This window comes from Dermacentor silvarum, chromosome 1, assembly GCF_013339745.2.
Source record: "Dermacentor silvarum isolate Dsil-2018 chromosome 1, BIME_Dsil_1.4, whole genome shotgun sequence".
Lineage (NCBI taxonomy): Eukaryota > Metazoa > Arthropoda > Arachnida > Ixodida > Ixodidae > Dermacentor > Dermacentor silvarum.
In genome coordinates, this window is record NC_051154.1 from 7,722,629 (window position 1) to 7,733,041 (window position 10,413).

Consider the following 10,413-nt stretch of genomic DNA (forward strand, 5'->3'; position numbering starts at 1 on the left):
GGCGATTCATTGTCCCAAGTAGGGGCATGCGCTTATGTTTCACCAGTCCAGTGTTGTGGGCAGAGGCAGAGAGAAGCTAACATGTTAGTTAGAAGCTGATATTGGAAATTTAGCTATCACTATCTGTAAAGGAGATGGTTTTCTTTAATGGTGATGTACGTGCCCCATGATGACATGCACTGTTTGATGTGCACAAGAGGTCTATATAAAGATGTGTATGTTTCTCAAAATAAAGAGTTCTGTGTTAGCGACATGTGTTGTCTGTCTGTCGTTCTGTAGTGCTACTAAAGGTCCCAGAATGACAAAAGCCCACATTACTGCATTGTTCACTTGCCAACCTCAGTTCTCTAACTGCAACATGTGAAATGAATTATTAGGTAAAAAATAATTAATATAATTTCATTAATTAGGCAATTGCACATTGTGATGCAGCAAGCTCTTCAAGTAATCCAGCTGAAGCAGCAGAATTGTGCTGCAGAGTATTTCGTGGTTTAGCCCCCTCATCCCCACGGGAAAAACAAGCATGTAAGACTGAGCAAGTTTCCTGTTGTGAAAACCACTGCTTTGATGGTCATCTCTTCTAGGGACATCTCCAGCTGTCCCCTATGCCAGTGGCTTCTATCAGACCAGCACAACGATTGTCGAGGACATGCCGCCCACTTATGAGGAAGCAGTGAAAGATGCTGCACAAATCTTGCCACCACCATCATACATGGAGCACAAGCCTGATGAATAGGCTTCGCATTCTTCACAGAGAAGACTTCCTGCTCACCAGCATCTTATGAGGTGCTCTCAGAAAACTGTTGCTGCATAATTGCATGACTCCTGGAAACCAGTGCACACTGTGAAGCATTATGCTTCTTGATGGCCGTACTTGATGGATTTTGTAGTGTCACAAAACATCTATACAATTTAAGGAGCTGCTGTCAAACATCATATTTACATGATTTGTTCCCATTTGAAGTACTTGCACAAATGTCAGAGCTTTCATATTTTGATGTGTTCAATGGGGCCCTGGAGCACCTCGAATTTCACTATGCTGATTGAGGGTGAAGCTATTCAGGGAATATATTTCCCCCCAAATTTTTGAAAATTACCTAATGTGAAGGCAGATATAATCTCATTTCCCCCTCAACTGTTACTAAAATAGTGCAATAGACAGAACGGAGAGAGGAGAGCAAGGTGAAACATTGGGAGCACCAGCTTGCAACTAAACATACAGTGGGAAACTCTTGCATTGGCAAACAGTAACACTCGCGTACATCAAGCCTTTTTGCACAATTTTTTCTTTTATTGCTCTTACTTTGGTAAACAAAGTATTTATTCACAGTACAGCTGTACACATGACGGATACAATGACAAGAATACATGTGCCACTCTCAGGATGGAGGTACTATCACTGGCAGTACACCCCTCCCCACACTTAAACGAAACTTCCCCTATAGGTTCAAATGATTCAGTGAAACAGGCTGGTGCTGCTTCTGCTGTATTCTGCACTGGTTCCTCCAGCAGCCAGTTGGGAAGAAATTCTTGTGCTCAGTCTGCATTGGACTCTGTTGAGCAGCCACCTACTGGATCTGTGGTCTGCCTCCCGTGTAACTGGTCAAGATGGCACCTGAATACCCCTTTTTCAGTTTTGACCTTCACTGGCTGGTTTCCTTCCAGTTCAACCACTTCTCCTGGTAGCCAACAGCACTTTTCTGCACAACAGCCAACGTACCTCCGTGCCTAGGAGCAGGTGCTAGTGTTCTGAACCCATCTCTTGCAAAGCACTTTGAAACGGCGACTGGCCTTAGGCCTTGCTTCGATGCTGTTCACAACTTTGACAACATGCTTTGTCATGCTAGCTAGATCATGGCTTAGTTCCTTTGATGCTAAAGCCTCCCTGTGAAGCATGCAATGTATAAGTACAACAGAATTGTTCAGTTGCTTGACAAGGCCTAGCAAATCTACCAACCGTTGCACGGGCATCGTCAGTACACCATTCCAACATCCCAACTAAGTCCATGCAGAACAAAAAAAGTGGTAATAGTGTTGAAGACGACTTGACCTTTCGCTGTCATTTCGAGCTCTTTGCACAAAAGCAAGTCTTGGGCAATGGCCAAGTTATCCACAGAACGCACTAACACGATGAGCTCTGGGCTACGAGACACATTGCAGCTCTTATCCACGGCAAGAGAAAACTTCCCGGCATATTTGAGTTTGTCTGTTATCTGGCTTTGCACATCAGATGCCATTTCTCTCACTCTTCGTGCAGCCACGCCATTATGGTATTTTTCCCAATTTTTTCACGTGCTCGTTCCTGATGACGGTGCCAACAACTTCCTTGTGCAAGACATTATTAGTGCCTTGCAGGTGGTATGAGGGTTCATCTGTTTGGCTACATGGTAGCTAATGATGTAGCTTGCTTTTACTGCCACTGAAGAGCTCGCCAGGTACAATGAAAAGAAATTTCATTCAGCAAAATCCACAAAAATGGCTTGGGTCGAATGTCGCAACATGAAATAAAAGAGTCTGCAGGCATGTTGACAGTGGCACGCAACGTAGGTACTGACGATGCGTAACGCACTAAAGCAGCAAAATGGTCAGTGAAATGTAATTTGAGTTCTGCATTTCCTAAGGTGCCGGCTGTCACAATCACAGCATGCGGGAGACTAGCAGACGTGTTGTTGCCGATCAATGAATAAATCAAGGCTAGTTGGCGGCATCTTATAAAACTGGCTAAGGTTGTAATCTTTATTTATTTATTTATGCACATACCTCGCAGGCTCCAACTGGAGTATTGTGTGAGGGGGTTAGGAAAAAGCAACAGGTAGTGAGAACAGGAGACCATAACTAGCACAACAAATCAAACAGCTGAAAAAAAAAAAAACTTCTCGAATTATACAGTTTCTGCGCCTCCAGTTTCTGCTTCTTCACTCTGAAGAAGTCGAGGTCCTTATCGTGATAGAGTGGGTGCTTTGGTGGATGCTTTGTGAGAAGGTGGCAGGCTAGCTTGGTTGGCACGAGGGGGCTTTGTGCAAGCACTTGGTTGCACAAAACATATTGCAGCTTGCCGCCGATTTCTGCAAACCCTAGCTTCAGGAAACTATCTTAGTACCTTTGTAACTTCGACATTGCGATGGCACGTAGCGTGCGTCATGCCAGACACAAGATTATCAATATGCACATTATCAACACTACCAAGAGGAAAGGTTCTCGATATGTGCAGAGTTCCGTTTGGCCATTCGGTATGGCGTCTTCGTAGCTGCAGTAGTGATAATGATACAGCTTCCCTTTTGATTAGCATGGTGGCATGAGCCACCTTGCATAGGACTGGGAAAGGTGGATGCGCTGCACTCTCTGCTCTTGAGTTGGACGCGGGTGCAATTCGTGGTGAGCGCACGTGTGTGCGAGGGCTTCACATACTTTAGGAATGTTTTCGCGGACCCTTATTTGAGAACCACTGCTTTACACAATCCACCCTGTGGGTCATGATGAATTTTCAGAATGATGATCAAGTTTATTTACTAGGGATGGCTCATTGGCCTAAAGGGTAGAGGAATATGGGGTCGGGAAATGACGTGGGCCAGCCATTGACAGATACTCTGCTCTACACCATGCGGAGTATGCCTGACTCCACTGCATAGGCGTAGAGGGTTCGCAGAATGCTGCCGGCTTTCATCAATGGACAGATCCACTCTTTGTAGCTAGCCACTTGGCCTCGGTGCTTCCGCCGGAGGGCCTCGAACTGTTGGTGCAGACGTCTCGTTGCACCCAGATCAACTCTGTACAGGAGGCAAGTAAGCCACAGCTTCTTCCAATAATTTTTTTTTTGCTTTCTTTATGCACATGCCAGTACTTCTGGAGTTAGTGGCACGCCAGTGTGGGCCTTGTGCACTAGAACTTGAAAAGCTCTAGGCAGGCCTGCAGGCAGTGGGTCGTCCTTGGGTGTGTAGCATGTAAGGAGCTCGCGGAACTTCCGGCATCTCCTTCATTGTTCAAAGCAGCTGTTCACTGTGTTGCCGTCATGGGACATGAAGGTTGCCACGTCGCTGCAGCGGTCAGAAGCTAAGATCTTGCTCGCAGTGGCGTGCGTCGCTTCGTTGCCCAGTACACCACTGTGGCTGGGGACCAACACCACATGCGTATAAACACCCTGAGGCCTGCGCAGCTGTCTGCTGGTCTCTGCAATTATTGTGCTTATAGGTTCCTTGAGAGGTGCCTGTAATACACTCACTGCCACCTGGCTGTCCGTGTAGCGCTTTCTCTGTGTAGTGATGTCTGGGGGGTTTCTCAAGTGCCAAAACAGGGCGTTGCGGACAGCTAGTAGTTGAGCCGTCAAGGCATCTGGAGGTCCTTGGTCACCAAACTCATATTCCTGGGCGCAGGTTGATTCCAAATCAATGCGGTGAAGCCCAACCGTGGTTCGTGTGCCATGAAGTGTGTAAATGTGAGCAGCTTTGGAGTGAACAAAGCTTTCTACATGTCAGTTCGCGTAATACTGTCTGTGCTCAAGGTGGCGATAGGGATACATGCATCTGCGTAGAGGTCATGAGTCGACCAGTTGAGGGCGCTATGGCGGCGTCAGTGGGGCAGGATCTAGCTGCTGGTCCGGTGCAAAAGATCTGCCTAACAGGTAGTCTCTGAATTTGGTGATCGCAAAAAAGTTGAAGTTGACAGTAGTTATTCTCTGCCTTTGTGAGTGTTCTATAACGAAAGGCAATGGGCCGTTACACCCCGTCAAAGATCTGGGAGAGTACGGCTCCGACCCCTGCTGGTGATGTGTCGCATTCCAATATGACTTTTTTCTCTGGGTCATAGTGGACCAGGAGATTCAAACTTTGCTGCGATTGCTTAAGTGTTCTGAATTCATTCCTTTCTTTGCCCCACCTCCATTTCGAATCCTTTCTTAGAAGGTTGTGTAGTTGGGAAAGTAGGTTGGACATATTGGTACGAAGCTCTGGTAATAGGAGATATGGCCCAAGAATGAACGAAGTTCCTGGATGTTTTTTGGCTGGGGTCTCCTCATGATGTCATCCATTTTCCTTTCGCACAAGCTTTCCCAGTCTATGCGATGCCCCAAGTAGTTCACTACTTCTTCACCAAAAACACATCCCAGAGTTTGATACCATTTTCCTGTAGAGCCAGCAATACCTTCCTCAGGCTTGTGCCAAGCTGGCCACCAAAATGTCATCCAGAAATACTTCTGTAGGCCTGGCATGTCCTTGAGCTCTGTCTCCATTTTCGTCTGAAACATTGCAGGAGCCTACACTATGCCGTATGGCACACGATTGTTCGAAAATGGTCCTTTGTGGGCACTGCTGCCTTCTTTGACTATTCATCCAGGCACACGTGGCAATATGCCTCTGTCAAGTTCCTGAAACGAATAGCCATCCTTTAGAGTGTGAACATGCCCTCCACTTTAGCCAATGGGTCCTGATCTACCTCGCATGCAGCTTTCAAAGTGACTGAAATCCCCGTACAACGTCAAACTACTACCACCACTCTTGAGCACAGGGACAACTGGTGTGGCCCAGTCACTGTGAGTGACAGGTGACAGAATTTCTTTTTCGTACCACCTGTCCAACTCTGCAGCCACCTTCCTACATATAGCAATGACTGTGAACATGCTTTGAAGAACTTTGGGTTTATCTACTTACTCAAGTTAATGTGTGCTGGAGGTCCCTTCATAAGGCCAGTCCCACGGTGGAACAAGTCACTCTTTAGCTTTGTCACTGTTTCATGAACACAATTGTCCAACTGCACGAGTTTGACACTGCTTTGCCTGAGAATGTTCAGTTGCTGAATGATGTCAGGAACACAGAGCAATGGACCAGGACTTTTTGTCATGTAATGCTCTTTAGTAGAACGTTCTTACTGGTTAGTTGGTTCATACTTGAAGGAAGGTTAAAACTGCGCTCGTGGTGTATTGTGTGTTCCTTCCGCTTGCCCTCTTTTTTTCGTGCATTTTTAACTTTCCGTCATGTAAAACTCACCTTTGATTTGAATGGTTTGCCCATGTGTGGCAGTTTCCCAGTATAGCAGTGTACCATTTTGTCTGTTGGCTCCAATTGTGGCCGCAAGGATGCGCAACGCCTGTATCTCTCTTTGGCAATCACGCACATGAGGGATCTTGTGCCGACTTGCATCTTCAGCTCCACGCCACCCCAGTTGAGTGTGGTAGTATACATTTGGCTGAGTGCCTCTTCCAGGTTATGTACTGTGGAGAGGTAAAAGCTCTCCGGTTCATCTTCAAGCATTATATTGGATTGAAGCTTGTCCATTTGGCCTGGAGCTTTGCTCCCGAAACGCTGACTTGCTAGATGATCGTGCTTGTTTCACTTTAAACACCTCGCGTTCTTGTGTGGTCATTCCGGTGATAAACGGGTCATCACAACGAATACACTGCAGTTTCTTTCCTGGTGACCGGCTGGCTTTATGGTTATTGTGACACTTCTGCTGCAAAACGTTCGTGTGGGCTGACGCTGTCGTTGCTGGCATGTCACCTGTCCCCAGCATACAAGTGGCATTTGTAATGATCAATTTCGCAGCCAGGGCTGTGTCGAGCGCATTCTTCAATGTGAAACTCCGTGGCTTGAAGAGCAGCAGCCATTGCACTCTTTCCTCATGCATTGTAATGATGAAATGGCTGCAAAGGTTTCTTTCCAGTGTGTCACCGAACCCACAGTGGTTGGCGATTTTGCACAGTTATGCTAGGTAGTTGGTAACTGCTTCTCCGCTGTTTTGCACCTGGGTTTGGAACCTGGAGGTTTCGTAGATCTCCGATGCTTTGGGACTGAGGTGTTGCGTCAGGACTTGGATTGTGTTGTACATGTCATCCTTCAGCTTCCTTGGTGCAACCAATCTTTGCAGGCGAGCATACGTCTCAGGGTTTAGTGCTGAACTCAGGATGGATGTCTTTTTGGAGTCGCACATTTGCTTCAAGGATTGCTTCCAGTTGTTTGATGTAGTTGACCCATGATTCTGATGCCAAATCAAAGTGCAATGGCGCTGTGATCAACAGCTGTGCCATGGTGGTGGTCATGTAATTAAGTGCTGGCATGACAGATTTCGTTCGCTAATCATCCCTACCTTGTTGCTTCTTGTTACGGTTGATCCCGGCAGTGCATGTTGCCTTTCCATACTGATCTGGGCCTATCCCATCCTCGTCACCAGATTTGTTACGTTCGTAACAAAGTATTTATTCACAGTAAAGTAGTGGTGCCGCACGCTATGGCAAATACAGTAAAAGCTCGATGATACGATCACGGCTAATACGAATTTCCGGATGACACGAATTTTTCTGTGGTCCCGGCCGAGCCCCAATACTTTGCAACGTGCTAGAGAACGGTTGTTATGAATCGATTTCCGGCCTGCGTCGGTTGATACGAATAAACGCCGCCCCCGCCGACGGCCGCGAAAGAGAACAGCGCGCAGTCACACGTTTTCTCCCGTTCTCTTTTGGTGCGGAGGCGCGGACGTGGCGCCGGACAGCGCGGACTCCGCGACTGGGCGCGAAGAGTTTGAAGCGGTGGCGCTTTTGTACTTTTCCTCTTTTTCGGCGGCCGCCCATCGGACGGAGTGACTGCTGTGCTTCGGGCCGTGTTCTTTGTGTTTGCGCCATTTTACCTAGTCGCAGCGAGCTATGTCTACCGAGATAGGATTGTCTACCAAGATAGAAGGACATTAGAGACTTTTTCTTCAAGAAATAAATGCTTTTTACGTACATTTGCCTGAGTGAGTTCACCTCTGACTCTTTAATTTAGCTACAGTCAAATCTCGTTAATTTGAACACGCTTATTTCGAACATACCGCGCACCGACAATGCTCTTAGCAGCGCGCCAAATCACGCGGCGGCGCCTCCGAGCGGCATTGCTCCGACACCGCCGTAGAGCAAAAGCTCAGGAGAGACCCCTCAATGCCGCGCGCGAAGGAACGGAAAAAAAAAAGAACCCGCGGCGGAAATTTCACCCTCTCTCAAATTGCAAGGTCGCCGTTTCTGCATCGCGAACGGAACAAGCGTGTACGTGCCGACTGTTCTGGACAACCGTATTCTAGCACACACTAGTGCCGACGTCTCAGCCACGCGGATAAAATGGCAGTGAACCCTTCTTCTCTATGCTTCCTCTATTTTCTAGTCGCATGTTGACCTTGAACGCTGCTGCAGCAGCGCAGAGGGAAGCAGCGGCGGAGGCGCAGTCGGGCCAACGAAACTGCCCACGCCCGCACACGCTCGCTTCCCGATAACGGCAGAAAACGAAACTTCAGGGAGCGGCTAAAATAGGCTGGCGCCAGCCACGGCGGCGGGCGCGCACGGAGATGTGCACACGGAGTCGAAGGTGACAAAGCTACGAGGGAGTTGAGAGGGAGGGCGAGGGGAGCCACAGAAGCGGCGGAGTTGACGCGGCCAAATCCGCTTCCCTGCCGCCCTCCTCCCTCACCTTCGACGGTCTGGTCTCCGCGCGCACCCGTTTGCCGGCGCCGCCCGCTCCCTGAAGCTTCGTTTTCTGCCGTTATCGGGAAGCGACCGTTAGCCGGCCTGGGCAGTTTCGTGGCCCACGCTTGCTATGCACTTGCTCGCTGCAATATTTCACGACTCGCACCGTTCGTGCATCGTGCTATGGTGCACGAATACTTCAAAAATACATCCTTTTAATTCGAACAAATTTTCGGGCCCCTTCGAGTTCGAATTATCGAGATTCGACTGTAGTTTTAATTGTTTTGATGATACGAATTTCGGCTAATACGAATATTTTTCGTGACCCCGTGAGATTCGTATCATCGAGCTTTCACTGTACAAAGGCGAGAATACGTGGTAAAGCTTGTAAAGTCCCACACTCAGGGTTGAGCTGTATGCTAGGCAAGGTATACAGTTCACACTATGACTGGCACTACAATTGCAATAGCAATTATGCGGATGCTCAAGGTACAAAAATGTTGTCAGCTCTATCATTACCGCCAGCATTGTTGTGCTGTCCCGCTCAACAGTGCATGTGCGGAAGTTTAGAGGGCCTCCAGAGACGCGGAATGTGCTTGGCTGCAAGAAAGACCAAGTGAGGTTGACACACCGTCAATGCTAAGCTCAACTGCCTCGATGGCAGAGCCAGGGCAACATTCTGCCTTCCGCTGCTGGCGTTGTGTGCATAAGCACACTCCTGCTGTATCTCTATTGACTGCTAATGTAATAGCAGTCAATAAAGTCAGTAGTCAATGTTAAGTAATATTGCTCTCGGCACTGACTACTGCCGACGGTTTCACCAACTTGTTGCACCCGCATATAATTGGATTACTTTCGAAGAAGTCTAAGTGCAATGATATACCCTTTTGTTGCTGTCGATGCTTTGCCCACCAAGTGAAACTGCCAATTTCTTCGTTAATGTTTCATGTAGAAGTCTCTATTGCAGCAATATCAGCAGATTATTTTCAGTGACTACAAAGTGTCGATGGTAAGGAAGACAAAGTCGACGTGCATGGTTGTTTAAATGATTCGATGATTAAATGTTGAATATATATCACTATTTTGTCTGTTTTTCATGTTTATTATTCACTTATTTCGTATCTTAATCCTATCATATTTCGCACACAATTATGTTGACCTCCGTCGGCCTACTTGGCTGCCCTGCAATGAAGAAGATGCTCTTTGTATTTTTCACAAGTCTCGGCAGTCTATGTTGGGCGACTCTGTTCTGCTCCAGGGCCTCCAAACGCCGCTCGATATCCTGCCGCTCCTAGTGGAGCACGAGACAAATCAGGCAATTGGGTGAGATGGGCCTCGCAAGCTTCGGCCATCTTCTTGGTTTGGCTGGCGCATGTTTTGGTGAGACGGGCCTCACCCGCATTGGCACTCTCATTGGTCTATTGAGTGTCGACTTTTGTCTTGTGGCGCGGCGGCATTTTGCTGTTACGAACCCCTCACTCAGTGAGCTACCACGCTGCGCTAGGGCTGCATCAAGGCCGGCAAGCTGCTTTTGCATCAGCATGTGCTCAAGGACGACAGCGTGCATGCGCACTCAGATGTGCTTCTCCAACTCCCCGCTCTTCTCCGTCCCAAACTCTAAGGCATGCACTTCGATGTGCGCGCCCTCCCTTGTGCCGTGCATTGCGGCGTGCGCATATCGAGACACCTTACCGAACTCTGGCACTCCGTGCAATCTGGTGGAAGGCGCAGCAGCTAAGTTAGATGGCACATAGTGCTGGCACGGCAAAGGGTGACAGAGACACACACTTACATCCCACCCTTTTAAAGCTAATTGCACTCATTTCTGATTTTATCCTTAGTTGATTATTGCTACATGTTCTCGCCATGAAGATGTATCATTTCGTACCATTTTTTATGTTCATATGACATCGACAATTCACCCAATGGACCGATTTTTTCTAGAAGTGGTTACGAGATCCCAGATATTCCAAATCCGTCTAAAGTCAGCTAAG

The 10,413-nt window shown here is 47.8% G+C and overlaps 1 protein-coding gene across 1 annotated transcript in view; it reads left to right on the plus strand.

Moving 5' to 3' along the window:
* The window catches only part of LOC119456388 (uncharacterized), a 29,804-nt gene extending 21,803 nt beyond the window's left edge, over positions 1-8,001 (plus strand). Inside the window, exon 6 of the mRNA XM_037718115.2 lies at positions 585-8,001. Within this exon, the coding sequence (XP_037574043.1) occupies positions 585-736 (152 nt within the window). The 3' untranslated portion in view covers positions 737-8,001. The remainder of the gene's footprint in view (positions 1-584) is intronic.
* The last annotated feature ends 2,412 nt before the right edge of the window (positions 8,002-10,413 follow it).